The 21,811-nt window shown below is 43.2% G+C and overlaps 1 protein-coding gene across 1 annotated transcript in view; it reads right to left on the reverse strand.

The window, feature by feature from the left end:
• LOC111952103 (transmembrane protein 117-like) overlaps positions 1-21,811 on the reverse strand; it is a 90,932-nt gene that overhangs the window by 9,642 nt on the left and 59,479 nt on the right. Inside the window, 4 exon segments of the mRNA XM_023970586.1 lie at positions 4,671-4,830; positions 6,746-6,843; positions 14,179-14,257; positions 14,259-14,276. Coding sequence (XP_023826354.1) covers positions 4,671-4,830; positions 6,746-6,843; positions 14,179-14,257; positions 14,259-14,276 — 355 coding nt within the window.

The raw sequence follows: 21,811 nt of genomic DNA on the forward strand, positions 1-21,811 counted from the left end.
AGGCACGCATTAACCGCCGGCCCGGTTCCCCCGCCGCCACGACTTGTTGATGGGGAGACCACCTTTTCTGTCATCGGATTTTGAACTCGAGAAGGAGGGGACGCGGATTCCAGTACCTGGTAGACTGGGAGGTTACGGTCCGGAGGAGAGAAGTTGGGTACCGCTAGGGACATTCTGGATCACTCCCTTATCGATGATTCAATCGACAGGTAAATTTGCCTGGGAACGCCAAGAGGCGTTCTAGGGGGGGGTATTGTCACGGTTCATGAATCCACTGCCTCACTCTCTCTTTTTCTCTTTCGCTCTCTCTCTCTCTCTCTCTCGTGTTGTGTGTGGGCGTGGTTCCCAATCTTGGCCTGATTGTCTGCGCCAGCTGGAATTAATTATCTTCCCTTTATATGTTCTGTAACCTGTGTTTCTTGTTGTCAGATCGTTGTTTCTTCCCTGAGGTTGTGTCGTGTGTCAGTGCTCATTCTCTCCGCCGCCCTTGTGTGGATTATCTGCTGTGCTCCTTCCTACCCAGCCGGACACACTCCCTTGGATTTCTCAGCACGCTATCATCAGAGGATGCGCCCTAGGCCCTGGTTGGGGATTCCGTCTGAGTATATTCTGTCTGTCCTGTTGATGCTGTAAACTGTTTCATTTAAACCATCGTTGCTTGCATCTTGCATCCGCCTCTGTATTGTGACAGTCAGACTGAAAAAATACGTTTTGAACGGTCATTCAACTTGGAATTGAAAATATTTTTCTTTGATGACAAAATTTGCCAATGAAGGACCGCCGCGCACAACAAGGTGAGTYCAAAAATGTCTTATATGATGTAATATGCCAGGGAGATATGGTCAGCCATATCAGCTATGTTTTCAAAAGAAAGCAGTAAACAAGGCTGAATGAACTGTTTCGCTGCCAGACAAGGCTCTGCTGATAGCCAGGTGTAGCGGTGGTAAGGATTCACTCCATTGTGCTGTTGGGACAGCTTTATGTAGACCCTAACAGTTTCTGGGCATCGCTTGTCGCCGTTATAGTGCAATTCATGTATTGTTTAGTATTGGGATAACCCAAACATGGGTTAATTTAACCATCACTTGGGTTTTATTCATTTTCATGCTGGGTTGACCCAGCAGCTGGGTCTTTTTTAATGTAATCCTCAGGTTCTTTTCAGGAGGTGTGGCTTATTAGGGATGTGGCTTCCGGCAGTTATTTTTGGCCATCCGTGAGAGTAAATGTCATTCCTGTTCATCATGTTTTTTACTTTTCTTGTTGAAAAGCTTTTTCTCAAGTATAAATACAGTACACACACTAAAAGGTAAAAAAATATATATGTTTTGAGAAAAATAGTGGTTAGACAACTGCAAACTTCAAGGAGTAGGGCATTCAAGGAGTTGGTTTGATGGGAAGTCATGATGTCATCGGCCTTGCCCCTCACTTGAGGAACAACAGAGAACAAAAGAGGAAAGGCCCACCCCCCTCACTTGTGCTAGTTCATGACTTACCTGGACCACCTATTGAGATGTGCCTTTTGTAAATCAGATGACATATGAGCTGAAAAGGAGACTGGAGTRCCACTTTAAGTTTGTACACTGCAAATAAAACTGTTCCTTAAATTTTTTTACACATTACATATTCTACTATAATAACAGGATTTTTTACACATTGCAACAACGTGATGTCTATCACAACATTGAGATTTGTATAGGCTTTTAAGGAACTCCGTTAGCTTCAGTAAAGCTTCAAAAGTGTCTGTGTTCAACCTTATCATGTGATAACAATACAACAGAACAGATTAACCAGAATGACGCTTACTCTCACAGGTGGCCAAACATAACTATCTAAAAGCCACAACTCTACTAAGCCACACCTCCAGTCTTCTGATCTAACCCGCTGGGTCATATCTCAATAACCCAGCATCAATAACCCAGCATCAATAACCCAGCACTAACAACTCAACCTTGCTCGTTTTAGAAAACAACCCAACTAAGTGGCCCAATGCCTGCACCCTGCAGTTGGGTCATCCAAACAACCCAACATTTTTGAGACTGTACCAGACAGAACATGTACATATGAAGGTGAATGAAGCCATTTCAAAGGCCGTGACATAGAGGCGGAGTAGAGGAGTGTTTATTGACTTTACCAGAGTAAAGTGCATGGACAGCCAGCCTCAGATCCATGTGAGTACTACCGGCGGGGACTAATTGAAATCATAAATAACCGTAGTAAACGTGCTTGCTGTACACAGAGCAGAAAACGAGAGGAGGCTAGCAATCATAAACAACGAAATCTGAAAGATGCAGGGGTGATGTGATTGGTGGGTAGTTGGGTACTGGCTGGGGCCAGGGAGTCAAAATAGGGATGTCATACTATGGAGACTGCTGTAGTCATGAGGCAGGAAATGAGAGCTGAAACTGACAGCATGCTGAATAATAATAATATATGCCATTTAACAGACACTTTAATTCAAAGTCACTTACAGTCATGCATGCACACATTTTACATATGGGTGGCYCCAGGAATCAAACCAACAACTCTGGCATTACAGACAACATGCTCTATCAACTGAGCCATACAGGACCAAGATGGTCACTATGCCTTGTCCTGTTTCTGAGATGGAAAGGGACCCCGGTGAAGAGCAAGGAGGCCTATGCAAACAAAAGCAGGCATGGAAAAAAGTTGTGAGAAGTTGTAATCTTGTAATAAAATCATTTTAAACTATTGAATGGCTGAGCTGAGGTAAATTAAATAGCATTGAAAATACATTATATCGGATTCGTTCTTTTTTGTCAGTTATTGTGCTACAGATAAATAATTTGTGTTAGCTAATAATAAAAGTGTGGTAACAACAGGTGCCAAGTGTGCAGAATAAGGTAGGCTGAGGTATTATTGACACAATAAGGTTGTGTACTTATCCATGAGCAGCTACTAGGTAGTTTCAATAATGAATAATGTAGAAACAGACATTTAAGGGATACTACAGATTAGACTACTCCATATCCTTTAAAACAACAAAGCTGTGGAAATACACTACATGACCAAAAGTATGTGGACACCTGCTCATCGAACATCTCATTCCAAAATCATAGGCAATAATATGGAGTTGGTCACCCCTTTGCTGCTATAACAGCCTCCACTCTTCTGGGAAGGCTTTTCACTAGATGTTGTAACATTGCTGTGGAGACTTCCTTCCATTCAGCCACAAGAGCATTAGTGAGGTTGGGCGATGATGTTGGGCAATTAGGTCTGGCTCGTCCCAAAGGTGTTCATCCTAAAGATGTTCGATGGGGTTGAAGTCAGTGCTCTGTGCAGACCAATCTCAACAAACAATTTCTGTATGGACCTCGTATGGGGGAACAAACTTTACAGTTGACACTTTGCATTCGGGCAGGTTACGTTCACCTGGCATCCACGAAACCCAGATTTGTCCGTCGGACTGCCAGATGGTGAAGCGTGATTCATCACTCCAGTGAACGTGTTTCCACTGCTCCAGAGTCCAATGGCGGCGAGCTTTACACCACTCCAGCCGACACTTGGCATTGTGCATGGTGATCTTAGGCTTTTGCGGCTGCTCGGCCATAAAAACCCATTTCGTGAAGCTCCCGAYGAACAGTTATTGTGCTGACGTGGCTTCCAGAGGCAGTTTGGAACTCGGTAGTGTGTGTTGCAACCAAGGACAGACGATTTTTACGCACTAGGCACTTCAACACTCGGCAGTCCCATTCTGTGAGCTTATGTGGCCTACCAATTCACGGCTGAGCCGTTGTTGCTCCTAGACGGTTTCACTTCACAATAACAGCACTTACAGTTGACTGGGGCATCTCTAGCAGGGTAAAAAATTGACAAACTGACTTGTTGGAAAGGTGGCATCCTTTCCTTCAGCAACGGGTGTGGCTGAAATAGCCAAGTCCACTAATTTGAAGGGGTGTCCACATACTTTTGTATATATAATGTATGTTCATTAAACATTAGCAGAAGCCAAACTAAATCCGGCTAGCGTTACAAACCAACCAGTCTGCATTTAGCTTGGAGCCACTGGGCTGAAAGCCTTCTCTCTTTGAAACACTGTTATGCATTTTCTACCCAGACAAAATATTTGCATATTCATGAGTATGCCACTGACAAATCCTTCATTGATGTATAGTCTMCTGTGGGATGGAGAACATTGGGTGGAAAAAAGGAAAGAAAACATAACATTTTATGAGTCATCATTAAGGAAGGCCTGGGTTCACGGAGGAGGAGAGGGTGTAGTTCCTTGCCTGAAGCATGGCCGGATGGGGGGATTGCTGGATAGCTGGGTGGATGATGGATTAGGGGTAAGTAGACATGCAGGTTCAGACTGATTAAATGTCTCCCTCTCTCATCCAAGTACCACAGTGACCCTTTTTTATTTAACCTTTATTTAACTAGGCAAGTCAGTTAAGAGAAAATTCTTATTTACAATGACAGCCTAGCAACAGTGGGTTACTGCCTTGTTCAGGGGCAGAACGACAGATTTTTACCTTGTCAGCTCGGGGATTTGATCTAGCAACCTTTCAGTTACTGGCCCAACACTCTAACCACTAGGCTACCTGCTGCCCCTGTGGCTGAGGGAGGGGTGAGGAAGTGGAGAGATAGAGGGAAAAGTGGGGGAGAGTATAGGAGTCCAGCTAGTTTTTAATTGGCCATGGGGGAGCCCCTACCTGCATGACAATGAGCAGGTCAAAGACCAGGATGAAGGATACCAGGAAGGCCCTGGAGACCTCATCGCTGGGCAGAAATCCCCGGTTCAGGTTGTCCCAGCTGATCCAGTCAGTGCTGATGACCAGCAAAACCACTGATGTCAGAGTGATCAGGACCGTCCTGGAGGAGACCGGAAGTAAAACCGCATTACTTTCCTGTTAATAACCTGGGACACTCCACAGATTTACTAATTACCACTTTATTAGTCCATTTGTTACGGCGGACGACAATAATTCGCCTTCTGCTCATTTCTCTAAAGTACACAACAACAATATAATTATAACAGGAAGTTATCATAGGTTTATGTAAATATTAATGATGGTTAATAATTCTGTTAGGTATCATTTGATGTTTATCTGTGTGTTATGGACTTTAGATTTAGCAAACTATATTTGGCTCCTCTTTGTACTTGTTTCAATGTCATTCAGTAATTATTACACTGGTGTTGTGTGGGTTGTTGCATCCCCATGGTGACTGGCTGCATTGCCGGTAGCTTGCACCAAGTTCATCATATCATATTTCAATTGTTGTGAGTCAGTTTGCATTTWAAAATCTAAATCCAGTCCAGATTACTGATTTTTGTAACTGTCATTTGTGATTTACCCAGATTCTTTGCCGCATAATGTCAAGATACATTCCTCAACATATTTATGAATCATACTTTCTCAACCAGTATTTGAGATTTACAAATCATACTTTCTCCCGAGAGTACACATTGATTGTGACAGTCAGACTGGGGGCATTCATTAATAAGACAAAGGCTTCCAGAGGAGCCACAGAGACTATATTTCGACACTCTGCATCCTAAAATAGAAGAACAATCAATTCTATGGGAAACATAATGCATTGGAGAGTGTGACTTTGAACTTCCATTTATTGGTAATTTACAAATGGAAATGCTCAGATAATACCAAACTACTCCAACACATGTTGATGTTTGTACATAAACTCAAATATCCCCATCCCAGTAGTGACCCTAGTGTCTTGTCCAATAACCAGCATTAGGGACATAGATCTACTACTGTACAATGGATTTCAGTTACACTGTTTATACACACTGCATATTTATATACTGGATTGCTGACATAACTCACTGTAATATATCTACTGCTGTACATTTTTGAGTTTATCCACAGATTGCATTTGGATTACTGATACAGTATTTTTGGGGTTGTTAATTAGATTCGTTTGGACATTCTTGATTTCTTGTTTTTGATTATTTGTGTAATTTTTTGAAATTTGTACTGTACTGTTCGGAGCCAATAACACAAGCATTTCGCTGCACCCGCTATAACATCTGCTAAACTGTGTACGCGACCAATAAACTTTGATTTGAGATAAGGGGATCAACCTGTCATGTTTGACTGGCAGTAGCGAACCATTTTCATGCTGACCTGGTGGAGTGACCCCCTCTGGGACCACAGGTGACCGTGAGATATATTTAGACCAGGACTGTCTAAAACGACCATTGACCGCTCCTTTGTAATAAGCATTATTGGGCACAGTGTAACAGTTTGAGTGGGTCATAGACCTATGCTCTAGGCTCCCCAGTGACGGTTAAAGGGCAGCTTGTGTGTGTGTGTGTGTGTGTTGTGTGTGTGTGTTGTGTGTGTGTGTGTGTGTGTGTGTGTTGTGTGTGTGTTGTGTGTGGTGTGTGTGTGTGTTTGTGGTGTGTGTGTGTGTGTGTGTGGTTGTGTGTGTGTGTGTGTGTGTGTTGTAAAGGGCAGGGGTATAGCTGGCCTCGTGACCTTGCTGTGTCTATTGATTTCCTCTTCCTGTTCTTCTAATTAAAGGTGAAAGATTAACAGGGCTATTGACTGTGTGTTACTGTGTGTAACCCCACGAGGAGCACAGGGCTTTGTCTGAATACCAATACATGAATGAATACATGCATGCTAATGCACACACACATACTCATGAACCCTAGCACCCACACACACGTACTCATAATCCCTAGCACACACATGTACACATACACTGATTGTGCTCAGAGGCAGCATACTGTAAATGCATTAGACTGGAGAATAGAACATACCAGAAGAGGATGATCCTGTGGTTGCCTTGTTTCCAGAACCTTCTGGCAGCTTTGCCCCAGTCTGGGTAGTGCTGGTCCTGGAGCATCATGTCAGTGACCTGGGAATAAAACAGGGTAACTTAACACGTGACATGTGTGAGGGAGAAATAAACTAACATCAAACTGAGATGGTGTTTCCAGGAATTATTCATTTCTGAGTGATCTCTGAATGAGGCTAAAATTAATTCATAGAATCACATTCGTACCAGATTGAGCTTGTGTTATTTCATTGTGAATACAGTGTTAAAATGGATGTTTAGAATTTGCCATTCTGCCGATGGAACGCCGCAATGGAATGGCATAATCAATTCAAATGGCATTGCTTTGTTTATATTCCTATGCTATACAGTCAATCATTAAAAGTAATCTAGGTTTATTTATTTTCGATCAACATTCATTTAGATTTTAAAGGGTTGTTATACCCAACTATGCAAATCCAGACTTTCGGAGAAGGGACTTCATTGGGGCGAGGGTCATTTGTCAGCAGGCCACATCTCCTTCAGGCAGAGAGAGTGGAGAAAGATTTTGTTGAGAATAGGGGTGTTTTGGTGACCGTATTACCGCCACACCGGAGGTCACGAGTCATGACCGGAGTCAAATTCCAAACGGTAACTAGGCTTCTCCGAGCTCTGATGCTGCTGATGGTCATTAGTAGTCTACCAAACTTGCTAACTGCCTGGTACTCAGCACTCTATTGTCCCTCTAATCACTCTGACATCAATGCAAATGTTATCGAAAATATAATCAAACACTTCATGAAAACCCATGAGATCATGTTGCGCAACATTTCTATAGGCTCAAATCAAATAACATTTTATTGGTCACATACACATGGTTAGCAGATGTTATTGCAGGTGTAGCGAAATTCTTGTGATTCTAGCTCCAACAGTGCAGTAATATCTAACAAGTAATATCTAACAAATACACAACATATACACAATACACACAAATCTAGTTAAAGGAATGGAATTAGAATATAAAAATATATGGACGAGCAATGTCAGAGAGGCATAGAGTAAGATACATTAGAAAAGTATAGGATACAATATATACAGTGGGGAGAACAAGTATTTGACACACTGCCAATTTTGCAGGTTTTCCTACTAACAAAGCATGTAGAGGTCTGTCATTTTTATCATAGGTACACTTCAACTGTGAGGGACCGAATCTAAAACAAAAATCCAGAAAATCACATTGTATGATTTTTAAGTAATTCATTTGCATTTTATTGCATGACATAAGTATTTGATCACCTACCAACCAGTAAGAATTCTGGCTCTCACAGACCTGTTAGTTTTTCAATACTTCGCTCGGAAATTCTTATTTACAATGACTGCCTACCCCAGCCAAACCCGGACGACGCTGGGCCAATTGTGCGCCGCCCTATGGGACTCCAAATCACAGCTGGATGTGATGCAGCCTGGATACAAACCAGGTACTGCAGTGACGCTTCATGCACTGAGACGCAGTGCCTTAGACGACTGCGCCACTCGGGAGCCAAATGATGAGTTTGGACGGTACTATGGTGTTGAACGCTGAGCGATAGTCAATGAACAGCATTCTTACATAGGTATTCCTCTTGTCCAGATGGGATAGGGCAGTGTGCAGTGCGATGGCGATTGCATCGTCTGTGGATCTATTGGGGCGGCAAGCAAATTTAAGTGGGTCTAGGGTGTCAGGTAAGGTAGAGATGATATGACCCTTGAATAGTCTCTCAAAGCACTTCATGATGACAGAAGTGAGTGCTACGAGGCGAAAGTCATTTAGTTTAGTTACCTTTGCATTCTTGGGTACAGGAACAATTATGGCCATCTTGAAGCATGTTTGGACAGCAGACGGATATGGAGAGATAGAATACGTCCGTAAACACAACAGCCAGCTGGTCTGCCATGCTCTGAGGACGCGGCTAGGGATGCCGTCTGGGCCGGCAGCTTTGCAAGGGTTAACACGCCTAAATGTCTTACTCACGTCGGCCATGGAGAAGAGGAGCTCACAGTCCTTGGTAGCGGACCGCGTCGGTGGCACTGTGTTATCCTCAAATCGGGCGAAGAAGGTGTTTAGCTTGTCCGGAAGCAAGACATTGGTGTCCGCAACATGGCTGGTTTTCCTTTTGTAGTCCGTGATTGTCTGTAGACCCTGCAACATACGTCTCATGTCTGAGCCGTTGAATTGCGACTCCACTTTGTCTCTATATTGAGGTTTTTTGACGTTGATTGCCTTACGGAGGGAATAACTACACTGTTTGTATTCTGCCATATTCCCAGTCACCTTGCCATGGTTAAATGCGGAGGGTTTGCGCTTTCAGTTTTGCGTGAATGCTGCCATCTATCCACGGTTTCTGGTTAGGGTAGGTTTTAATAGTCACAGTGGGTACAACATCTCCTATACACTTCCTGATAAACTCAGTCACCGTATCAGTGTATTCGTCAATGTTATTCTCGGAAGCTACCCGGAACATATCCCAGTCCGCGTAATCAAAACAATCTTGAAGCGTGGATTCTGATTGGTCAGACCAGCGTTGAATAGTCCTTAGCACGGGTACTTCCTTTTTGAGTTTCTGCCTATAGGAAGAGTGGAGCAAAATGGAGTCATGATTTRGATTTGCCGAATGGAGGGCAAGGGAGGGCCTTGTAGGCATCCCGGAAGTTGTGGCAGTGGTCGAGAGTTTTAGCAGAACGAGTATTACAGTCGATGTGTTGATAGAACTTCGATAGCACTTTCCTCAAATTTGCTTTGTTAAAATCCCCAGCTACAATAAATGTGACCTCAGGATACGTGGTTTCCAGTTTGGATAAAGTCCAGTGAAGTTCTTTGAGGGCCGTTGTGGTATCGGCTTGAGGGGGAATATACACGGCTGTGACAATAACCGAAGAGAATTCTCTTGGAAGGTAATACGGTTCGCATTTGTGAGGTATTCTAGGTCGGGTAAACAAAAGGACTTGAGTTCCTGTATGTTATCACAATCACACCATGAGTAGCTAATCATGAAACATACACCCCCGCCCTTCTTCCTGGAGAGATATTTATTCCTGTCGGCGCAATGAACTGAGAACCCAACTTGCTGTACGTACTCAGACAGTAAATCCCGAGAGAGCCATGTTTCCATGAAACAGAGTATGTTACAATCTCTGTAAGGAGATCCTCACCCTCAGTTCATCAACTTTATTATCCAGAGACTGAACAATATACTCGGAAGCGGTGGGTGGTATGCGCGCCTCCTGAGTCGGACTAAAAGTCCACTCCGCGTACCTCTTCTCTGCCAGCGATGTTTTGGGTCAGCCTCTGGAATCAGTTCAATTGCCCTAGGCCCTATGGGTAGAACAAAGGATCCAATTCTGGAAAGTTGTTTTCCTGGTCGTAAATGCTGGTAAGTACCGCCGCTCTGATATCCAAAAGTTCGTCTCAGCTGTATGTAATAACACAAAAACATGTCTGGCCTAATAATGTAAGAAATAACACATTAAAAAAATACTGCAAAGTTGCCTAGGGGCTAGAAGCACAGCTGCCCTCTCTATCAGCGCCATTTTACACCACTTGTGAATGATGCCCAGTGTTTGCAGTAGAAACAGCACATGGCTTTTTTGCAACTTTACTTCCGTATGAGCACTGCTGCGCTTATTATGTGAAGAGATAGCTTAATAGTTGATCAACATTTTAAGCTAAACGTTCTGATCTGTTGCATTTTTGATGCGAGTGGTTTGATTAATTTGGGATCTATCGCATCCCACAACTGTTTGGAATATTTATTTCTCGCACAGAAGGACAAGTTGACCAATAGAATAGGTTAACTTTTGTACTATGGGGGATAGTACAGTCGTGGCCAAAAGTTTTGAGAATGACACAAATATAAATTTTCACAAAGTCTGCTGCCTCAGTTTGTATGATGGCAATTTGCATATACTCCAGAATGTTATGAAGAGTGATCAGATGAATTGCAATTAATTGCAAAGTCCCTCTTTGCCATGCAAATTAAATGAATCCCCCCCAAATATTTCCACTGCATTCCAGCCCTGCCACAAAAGGACCAGCTGACATCATGTCAGTGATTCTCTCGTTAACACAGGTGTGATTATTGACGAGGACAAGGCTGGAGATCACTCTGTTATGCTGATTGAGTTTGAATAACAGACTGGAAGCTTCAAAAGGAGGTTGGTGCTTGGAATCATTGTTCTTCCTCTGTCAAACATGGTTACCTGCAAGGAAACACATCCCGTCATCATTGCTTTGCACAAAAAGGGCTTCACAGGCAAGGATATTGCTGCCAGTAAGATTGCACCTAAAATCAACCATTTATTGGATCATCAAGAACTTCAAGGAGAGCGGTTCAATTGTTGTGAAGAAAGCTTCAGGGCACCCAAGAAAGTCCAGCAAGCGCCAGGACCATCTCCTAAAGYTGATTCAGCTGCAGGATTGGGGCACCACCAGTACAGAGCTAACTCAGGAATGGCAGCAGGCAGGTGTGAGTGCATCTGCACGCACAGTGAGGCAAAGACTTTTGGAGGATGGCTTGGTGTCAAGAAGGGCAGCAAAGAAACCACTTCTCTCCAGGAAAAACATCAGGGACAGACTGATATTCTGCAAAAGGTACAGGGATTGGACTACTGAGGACTGGGGTAAAGTCATTTTCTCTGATGAATCTCCTTTCCGATTGTTTGGGGCATACGGAAAAAAGCTTGTCCGGAGAAGACAAGGTGAGCGCTACCATCAGTCCTGTGTCATGCCAACAGTAAAGCATCCTGAGACCATTCATGTGTGGGGTTGCTTCTCAGCCAAGGGAGAGGGCTCACTCACAATTTTGCCTAAGAACACAGCCATGAATAAAGAATGGTACCAACACATCCCCCGAGAGGAACTTCTCCCAACCATCCAGGAACAGTTTGGTGACGAACAATGCCTTTTCCAGCAGGATGGAGCACCTTGCCATAAGGCAAAAGTGATAACTAAGTGGCTCGGGGAACAAAACATCGATATTTTGGGTCCATGGCCAGGAAACTCCCCAGACCTTAATCCCATTGACAACTTGTGGTCAATCCTCAAGAGGCGGGTGGACAAACAAAAACCCACAAAAAMCCACAAATTCTGACAAACTCCAAGCATTGATTATGCAAGAATGGGCTGCCATCAGTCAGGATGTGGCCCAGAAGTTCATTGACAGCATGCCATTTACAATTGTGACCTGGCCAAGATAAAGAAAAGCAGTTCGACACATACAACAACACAGTTACACATGGCGTAAAACAAACATACAGTCAATAATACAGTAGAAAAATAAGTCTATATACAATGTGAGCAAATGAGGTGAGATAAGGGAGGTAAAGGCAAAATAAGGCCATGGTGGCGAAGTAAATACAATATAGCAAGTAAAACACTGGAATGGTAGATTTGCTCTCTCTCTCTCTCTTATGAAATGCTTGTAATTATACTTCAGTATTCCATAGTAACATTTGACAAAAATATCTAAAGACACTGAAGCAGCAAACTGTGAAAATGTATATTTGTGTCATTCTCAGAACTTTTGGCCACGACTGTAGATTGACATAGGCTAATGCTTTTGCTGTTTATTAGGCCTACTCATCTTGTTGGCTGACAAAAAAGTAAATGTGGACAGTATGCGCCTCAGAATTCGTTAAGAAAGACGCATGCAGTTGCGTTCCAGATGTGTCTGTCTTCRCTTGTAGCCTACTTCGGAACTGAGATGCCTGTGAGAAGGACCCGATCACATRACGGGYATTGGCAAATAAGAATTGAGATATCTGAGAGAGCCATGTGAGCGAGAGGTGCCACGGAGCACGGAGATTGGCAGCCGTGAGAAGGGAATTAGGCTATAATTATTATATTCAGCCCAAGGGCATTACGGCCACACAAGGGGGATGCTGCCATGACATTCGAGGCCTGGTGAGAATATTATCAAGTGCTTGTCAAATTGTGACAGAGTGTGTGCAGCCTGCACAAGAAACAAAGCAGAGTTCATGCCTTTCATGCGACTTTTCAAATCAGCCATGCAGCCAACGTTTGTATCACAACTAAAGTTGCATAAATAACACTAAATTAACCATATAGGAGGACCTGTTTCTTTGTTTACTCCTCAACACAGAATAGCCGCATGTGCTCACTCCATCGGAAATTGTTTTCTAGAAAATATTTATATTTTATTTAGCTATGTTCAATTGTATTCTTCATACTATAAAATAMTATAAAATAACGCCACGGAATTCTAAGCGAATCTTGTCTGCTAAATGAACTACTGTAGCCCAAAGCCATATGGCAGGGCCTAACATAAGGAAAACTCAGAGTATGCTATTCTGTTCTTCGGAAAAAACGACATTATCTTCATATCATGTTTCTTTAGACCTGTCTAAAATAAATAATGGATTTATTATGATGGTCTAGGATATATTTAATGAATTTATTCGACTTTTTAAAATGTGKATGTTCCAAAGGTCTGCATCAGTGGCTTGTAGGCTATGCGTGGAAGCCAGGAGATCCTAAATGTGTTTATGTTAATTACCGGTCAATTAACGTGAGACTGGCAGTTATTTGCTTGACAATCACCGGCTGATAATATTTCATGACCACCACAGCCCTAGTAGAGAAAATAATTAAATAATTGTTGTTATGAGCAGTGTTGCAAAAACACCAATTTCCTGCTCACTCATCTACCGATGACACATTCAAAATATCTGCTCTGTCGAGGAGACACACAGAGGTCGTCTTGAAAGTGCCATGTTGAATTAATCAACTGTAAAAAAATAAAAATAAGAAAAAAATGCCAGAGTAATGTCTGGATTCAGCTCTCTCTCTCTCTCTCTCTCTCTCTCTCTCTCTCTCTCTCTCTCTCTCTCTCTCTCTACTCTCTCTCTCTCTCTCTCTCTCCTCTCTCTCTCTCTCTCTATCTCTCTCTCTCGTCTCTCTCTCTCTCTCTCTCCTCTCCTCCTCCTCCTCCTCCTCTCTCTCTCATCTCTCTATCTCTCTTCTCTCTCTCTCTCTCTCTCTTCTCTTCATCTCTCTCTCTCTCTCTCTCTCTCTCTCTTCTCTCTCTCATCTTCTCTCTCTTCTCATAAATAATAATGGAGCTAGGAAGCTGACAAGTTGTCTCTCCTCTACTCGCAGTGGTCCCAATACTGTGGGGCAGTTTCGCAGGGTTCGTGGTTACTCCCACTCACTCGCGTCTTCCTCTCTATCCAGCTATGGTCTCCTCTACTCCACTCTCACCCCTCGCTGTGCGCTACGTATGCTTCCTGTGTTTCCTGTGACCTCGCACTGTTGCTCTGTTCCTGCCTACTTCTGTTTGATCTGGCTTGGGACCAGGTGCTAAGGGTATAAACCCTCATCTTTGTGCTGATATTCTAGTTGATTCTAATCAGTGTTGGGCTACTACTGGGTTGTTCTCTTACCATCCATGCAGTCACAAAGTCCCCACTCCACGTCCCTACTGCTGCAATCTTCATGAAGCTCTCGTTCCTGATACCCATGCTCTGTCACCATGTGAGGCCTAGAAGAGAAAAGAGAGATAGAAAGAGGAAGAAAGAAAGAGAGAGAGTGAGGATGAGAGGGAAGGTGGAGGGAGGTGGGGAGGGAGGGAGGGAGGGAGGGAGGGAGGGAGGGAAAAAACAGAAAACGGTCACTGCGCCTGCTAAGTGTCATGATGCTAAGTGTCAGATCCCATCCAAATCAAACTAGCCCTGTGAAAACAGTGTACGGCAAGCGGCTCTACCTTTGTGGGGCCCTCAGGGTTGTAAACAATATACACTGAGCTTCCATGAAATTGTTTACCTCCCTACTCTTTGGGAATTATCTTTCCATTTCGCAAATTTCTATCAGTGTCTAGGTGAATTTAAATCAGCATTATCCAAAAGCATGAGATGTCTCCATTGGTTGTTGGAACTAACAGAACATTGTTACTTAGCGACATGCCACCATCCCTGATACTAAGGGCATGGGAGAAGAAACCATTTGTGGTATGCAGTTTGTCTTTGGTGCAGGGAAAAGATGACATGCATTCGCTGAAGTCCTAGTTATTCCTCCTATATTTCCTGTTGTAGGTAGAGATGGGAGCAGGAGCCTTTTGTTTAGGGTATTCATTAATCTTCCAACTTATCCTGGTAATAACACTGGGAGAAACTGGGTCACAAGCCAGGTCTATATGACAACCGCACCTACTGTACTTACCGCCCCCCAAAGAGAAGAAAAKAAGGATGAGGGAGGGAGCAGTTTGATCTCCTGGCAGCATCTTAGAGGCTGAGTGGAACAGGTGGGCCTCCTCCCTCCCTCATCCTTCTTTTCTTCTCTTTGGGGGGCGGTAAGTACAGTAGGTGCGGTCTCCTCCCTCCCTCCCTCTCCCACCCGACAGGTCACTGCAGTTTTCCAGCGAGTCGTTTCTGAAGTCAATAGCTCCACTCATCCTCTTTTGGCTCCGTGGCTGTTTTCCAACCTGCCACACAATACCCATGAAATATTTATTTGTGGACAGAGGCATCTGGAAAATGACAACCATGCCTGTTTTACTTTCCCATGCATTTATTTGATATGTTATTAGTGTTTACAATGACTGTACATGACATTGGTTTTGTGAATGAAAATACAACTCTTTCAAAGCGGTACAGGATTATCCCATTAAATCCTATTAAAGAGCTTAGGCATGTTTAAATTAAACTTGAATAGGTATTCATCTCCAATTAATGATAATTGCTCTCCCTTTTCTCACCCATTAACTCATAATTCCCCTTAGCAACAAAACATAATAAAGAATTGAAGGTGGTCCTGGGGCAGAATTGCTATCAGCTATAACGAACCACTGAACCCAAATGGCACTTGTCTTCTTCTGCTGTTTTCATGTTCTTTGAAGTCATGAAAATGAGCTGCTTTTGAAAATGAATGTGTTAAATATGATGGGGTGTGGTATAATTTATTCCTACTCATCATTTTGTCTGACTTGTCATTCATGCTCAGTGTAGAGTAAAAGTGCTACCATATAACTGTTCTGTTTCAAGTGTCTCCTAGAACCTATGACAAACCATTTACCCCAAATGGCACCTGTTTTCTTGTGCCTACATAGACAGTCTCTGTAGTCATGAAAACAGATAGATTGTTAATTAAAAATACAATTAAGATGCTGCATTAAAGGTAGGCTACAATATAAATCATATGACATCAATACTCTATTCATTAGATTGCCGTGAAAGGGCTTGATTAACAGAAACGTGAGGGGCATGGCATAGGTGACTTAACACCTTGCCCGTAAATAAAACTAAACTTGATTAGAATGGGGATTTATAGGCCTACCTGCATTAAGTCAGTTAGATGCTCAGCAGCTTGGCCCCGGTCCAGTTGCCTAGGAGATCCCACAGGGAGTCGTGTACCCACTGCAAAATTATAATCGATAGTCCTGGAAATGCTGTCTAGCCCAGCACAACTCAGACTTAAATCTAGCCGATAGCTGGCCGTATCAGAGAAAACACTTGCCCTCTCTACACCTCCTCCACGGTTATCTAAATTGGGCAAACATTGCACCTCTTCTACCAGGCAGCAATGTTTGCCCTTTTTTCTATGGACAGCAGAAGAGCACAGAGGAAGAGTTTGGGGACTCTTCTCTCAGTGTGATTAAAGGCAACACTTCCACGGCTGCCGTGAACCCTCTGACCTAATGAGAGTGTTCACGGCAGCCGTGGAACATCAGTACAGTAGCTGTCATGAATAATCAGATCAAAAATGACTCCCTCCTGGTGGAACATCAGTACAGTAGCTATCATGAATAATCAGATCCAAAATGGCTCCCTCCTGGTGGAACATCAGTACACTAACTACCATGAATAATCGGATCCAAAATGGCTCCTGTGGCGCAAAGCAGTGAACCAGTTACACCTGTGCGTCAATCTAATTAACATATATACATCAAAATCCGTCAGTTTAAGAGAGAGATATAGAGATATCTGTTTTTTTGCATGGGCTGCGTCTTAATCCACCACATCCGCCTAAGTCAGCCTTCCACATCTGCGTTGGAAAGTGACAGAGCTACAGTCCTCTTTGTCAGACCAGGAGACATCCAGAAAACCGGTCTTCTTACAAAAATGTCTGTAGCAAACGGTTTGGCCTACTAACTATGTTCTCCGTTTTGCTCTATGACCCCCACAAGCCCCACGGGACTTGTCTGAAGTCGGGACCACCGATGTGCCAACTTCTGTCTGTAGCGTCCAAACCGTTTGGGCTACAACTGAATATCACCCCACTATGGAAAAGGGAGACTCTCGTTTTGCTCCCCCACAAGTGTAACGGGACTCATCTGAAAGTAACCCGCTACCACACCAAATGAATGGAAGTATGGTGGTAGTTTTGTGCCAGCAAAAAAAGAGCTTAAATATGTGTCCAAAAACAAAACTAAAATCCTGAGCTTTGTTATATCTCCTAGACATAGGACAAACACTTCAAAACATTATAACTTATGATTYATTTTTTGATTGTCTGTTTCGCCAATTAGGAATGTGTAAAATCAATGCGTTTCTATGGGCTATAGTAGTAAAGGCTAAATAATATATATATATATATATATATATATATATATATATATATATTTTTTTTTTGTATATACAGTTGAAGTCAGAAGTTTACATACACCTTAGCCAAATACATCTACATCTCAGTTTCACAATTCCTGACATTTAATCCTGGTAAAAAATTCCCTGTCAGAATAATAGTATAGAGGATTATTTATTTCATCTTTTATTTCCTTCATCACATTCCCAGTGGGTCAGAAGTTTACATACACTCAATTAGTATTTGGTAGCATTGCCTTTAAATTGTTTAACTTGGGTCAAATGTTTCAGGTAGCCTTCCACAAGCTTCCCACGATAAGTTGGGTGAATTTTGGCCCATTACTCCTGACAGAGCTGGTGTAACTGAGTCATGTTGGTAGGCCTCCTTGCTCGCACACGCTTTTTCAGTTCTGCTCACAAATTTTCTATAAGACTGAGGTCAGGGCTTTGTGATGGCCACTCCAATACCTTGACTTTGTTGTCCTTAAGCCATTTTGCCACAACTTTGGAAGTATGCTTGGGGTCATTGTCTATTTGGAAGACCCATTTGCGATCAAGTTTTACCTTCCTGACTGATGTCTTGAGATGTTACTTCAATATATCCACATAATGTTCCATCCTCATGATGCCATCTATTTTGTGAAGTGCACCGGTCCCTCCTGCAGCAAAGCACCCCRAAAACATGATGCTGCCACCCTCTTGCTTCACGGTTGGGATGGTGTTCTTCGCAAGCCTCCCCCTTTTTCCTCCAAACATAACAATGGTCATTATGGCCAAACAGTTCTATTTTTGTTTCATCAGACCAGAGGACATTTCTCCAAAAAGTACGATCTTTGTCCCCATGTGCAGTTGCAAACCATAATCTGTCTTTTTTATGGCGGTTTTGGAGCATTGGCTTCTTCCTTGCTGAGGGGCTTTTTAGGTTGTCGATATATGTCGATATAGGACTCATTTTACTGTGGATATAGATACTTTTGTACCAGTTTCCTCCAGCATCTTCACAAGGTCTTTTGCTGTTGTTCTGGGATTGATTTGCACTTTTCACACCAAAGCACGTTCATCTCTAGGAGACAGAACGGTTCTCCTTCCTGAGCGGTATGACGGCTGTGTGGTCCCATGGTGTTTATACTTGCGTGCTACTGTTTGTACAGATGAACGTGGTACCTTCAGGCATTTGGAAAATGCTCCCAAGGATGAACCAGATGTTTTCAGAGGTCTTGGCTTATTTCTTTTGATTTTCCCATGATGTCAAGCAAAGAGGCACTGAGTTTGAAGGTAGGACTTGAAATACATCCACAGGTACACCTCCTATTGACACAAATGGCGTCAATTAGCCTATCAGAAGCTTCTAAAGCCATTACATCATTTTCTGTAATTTTCCAAGCTGTTTATAGGCTCAGTCAACTTAGTGTATGTAAACTTCTGACCCCCTGGAATTGTGATACAGTGAATATAAGTGAAATAATCTCTGTAAACAATTGTTGGAAAAATTACTTGTGTCATGCACAAAGTAGATGTCCTAACTGACTTGCCAAAACTATAGTTTGTTAACAAGAAATGTGTGGAGTGGTTGAAAAATGACTTTTAATGACTCCAACCTAAGTGTATGTAAACTTCTGACTTCAACTGTACCTACAGGGGTATATAATTCATCACGGTGAGAGATTGTACTCCACTGAGCCCTTCTGGCCCTTCCTTTCTCTTCTCTGCTCCTTTCTGTCCACTAGTTTCCAAGCTTGATTCTTGTACTTCTGTTCTAAATTTCACAATCAGTGATTGTGGAAGAACCTGGCCGGTGTGTAACCTCTGGAGCCTCGGAGATGTCTAGCCTACTTCAGTACACAAACATGGCATGGGATCCTCCGTCATCTACATTGAGATGTTTTTTCTGTCTCCTCCGTGTGTACAGTACATAAGAGCACACATTTGACAGTATACACAGCTTTGGACTGGAGAATGGTTGACTGAAGAACATCAAGCTGTCATGGAAGGGCCTCTCTCCTATCACCAAATCATCTCCCAAGGCGACTTAAAATCTCTATCTCCATCCATCCCCCTCTTTTTTAGTCAGAGCGACATCAGCCCACATATTGTATTAAACTTCCTCCAGATAGAGTTCTCTCGTCTCTTATCACTCTACTGGCTCATACAGTGGGGGAGTGGGGGTGAATAACCAGCAGGCWCTTTCCAGGCCAGCACCAGTATCTGTCCACTGTATCAGTCTTCCATTAAACTAGTCTTAAATGGAGTCTGCAAGTCCTAGAATCTTATAAATCCACTTGACTTGGGCTTTACAATGTCACAAGTGATAAAACGCACACGCGCACACACACACAAAATCAACTGTGATAAGCTTTTATAAAAAGTATTGCTTGTAGATGCTGGCATATGCCTGCTAATTAAGGCTACAAACAGGTGGGTGAGACAGGCTTTGTAGCTTTGCCTTACTTGATAAATACAGCCAGACCATGACTTTATACTTGATAGTCAAGACAAGCTCTGAGTTTACCTTTCCACCTCCTCTCGAGATGGGAAAGTGCTCAAGTACTTACATAAAGTCACACATCAACACACAGGCAGGCACGCACACATGCACACACACACAAAACCAACTGTGGTAAGCTTTTATAAAAAATGATTGCTTGTAGATGCATTACACATTTTWAAATATTGATTAAAAGACACGTTTCAAGTTGTTTGATGTCCCTCAAGGGAAGATTGGTTCTGCACTGTGTGGCATTTAGAAATGTCAGGACACATTTTATAAATCATATTTTATCGCAAATTGTCTGCAGAGCAGCACAAACAATTTATAGTACAGTGCTTGCAAAACTGTAGCCTTTAAGGCAAGATTATGAAATGCTATCAATGACATGACTGGCTGGTGTGAAACATAATGAAAAGGTAGAGAGATTCACACATGCAGACCACAGGAGGTTGGAGKCMCCTGAATTGGGGAGAACGGGCTTGTGGTAATGACTGGAGCAGTATAAGTGGAATGGTATCAAATACATCAAACAGATGGTTTCCAGGTGTTTGATGGCATTCCATTTGCTCCGTTCCGTCCATTATTTTGAGCGGTTCTCCCCTCAGCAGCCTCCACTGATGCAGATGTATGCACACACACACACTGTGTTAGGCTTTTTCCTATTTGCAGTTCCCAGTGGACTTCCCCATAGAGTTGTCAAGGTTAATGTGCTATGCTGTTGATAGTAGCTGTCTGTATGTCTCTGCATGAGGATGACCTGTAAGAGGCCAACTCCCAATGAGGCCTCTCTCCCTTGTCCCAGATAACAGCAGGGGAAGGTGGGCTTATGATACTAAGGTAATGACAGACCTGTCTCTCCTCTCTCTCTCTAAATATCGACCGTCAGCTACAAAAAATAGCATGGTCTCTCCACCCCTGGTCATGTTTATGTTTGGTACTCCGGCAGGGAATCCCTCCGAACCTAAATACCACAACATCCCATTTATTCTGCCTTTTAAATCTACTAGTCTATGGCATTACGCCTGCTCAGCTAGACAGGGACACTCACGCAAGGAACACAGAGGCATGGTGGTAAACAGAGACAATGTTCTTATGTGCTGCTATAACCCAGCTCAGTCAAAGGGGCGGCTGCGGTCATCTGCCTCCCTCCCTCCCGCCACTGGGTGAGGACATGGGGCACGCAGGCAGCCGCCCCCTGCCTCCACCCGTCCCATGCAGCAGTGTAGCCTGGCAATAGCAGAGTCCCCCCTCATCTAAATTAGTAATGATTAACATGTGCGGTGCCACGCATTGGGCTCTCTTAATTAAATAACACTGCCTAATTAGGGGCTTCTTTCTGCAGGTAATGGTGCTGTAAAATGTCAGAATGGGATTAGGCGGCGTGACGGAGCACCGGTGAAGGGCGTCAAACTCCCTGGGCGGTCACACTCCTCTGCTTTCACACAAACAAAAGCCCCCTAATCTGACACTTACATTAAAATGCAAATGGCCCAGATGTGAAAGCCGCCCGGTAACAAGTGTGGCTCTGGATAACACTGTGTGCTGTGGGAGCCACAATGGAGGTATGCTTTCCTGGTGTTACATATGAATGAAGGCAACTGGTTGATAGCTGATGACCCTGGGTTATGTTTAAACATTGGCTCTCATGGTTACATGTTTGATCAATGTCCTTTGTCTGGACAGCTCTAAATTCTGATGGTCACATCTAACATGGAGGTAATGACATGTCGCTCTCATCATTTATCATATTTGAATGAATTGAATAAGTAAGTATTAGGTCATTCCTAGAGAAAATATAAATTCCTGTCATTGAATCAAGCTCAGTGGAGTCTGAATGGTCAAAGAAAATTAAAGCATATCAATGAGCACTGGGTCAGGGACAGCATACGGTGACAGGTCAGAGAGCACGGAGACAGACACACCTCCCCCTCAGACACACACAGTCAGACACACACAAGACACAGCCAGACCTCTACAAATGGGTGTGAGATGGAAACAATATGTGGTGTG

This window comes from Salvelinus sp. IW2-2015, linkage group LG26 (genome assembly GCF_002910315.2).
Source record: "Salvelinus sp. IW2-2015 linkage group LG26, ASM291031v2, whole genome shotgun sequence".
Classification (NCBI taxonomy): domain Eukaryota; kingdom Metazoa; phylum Chordata; class Actinopteri; order Salmoniformes; family Salmonidae; genus Salvelinus; species Salvelinus sp. IW2-2015.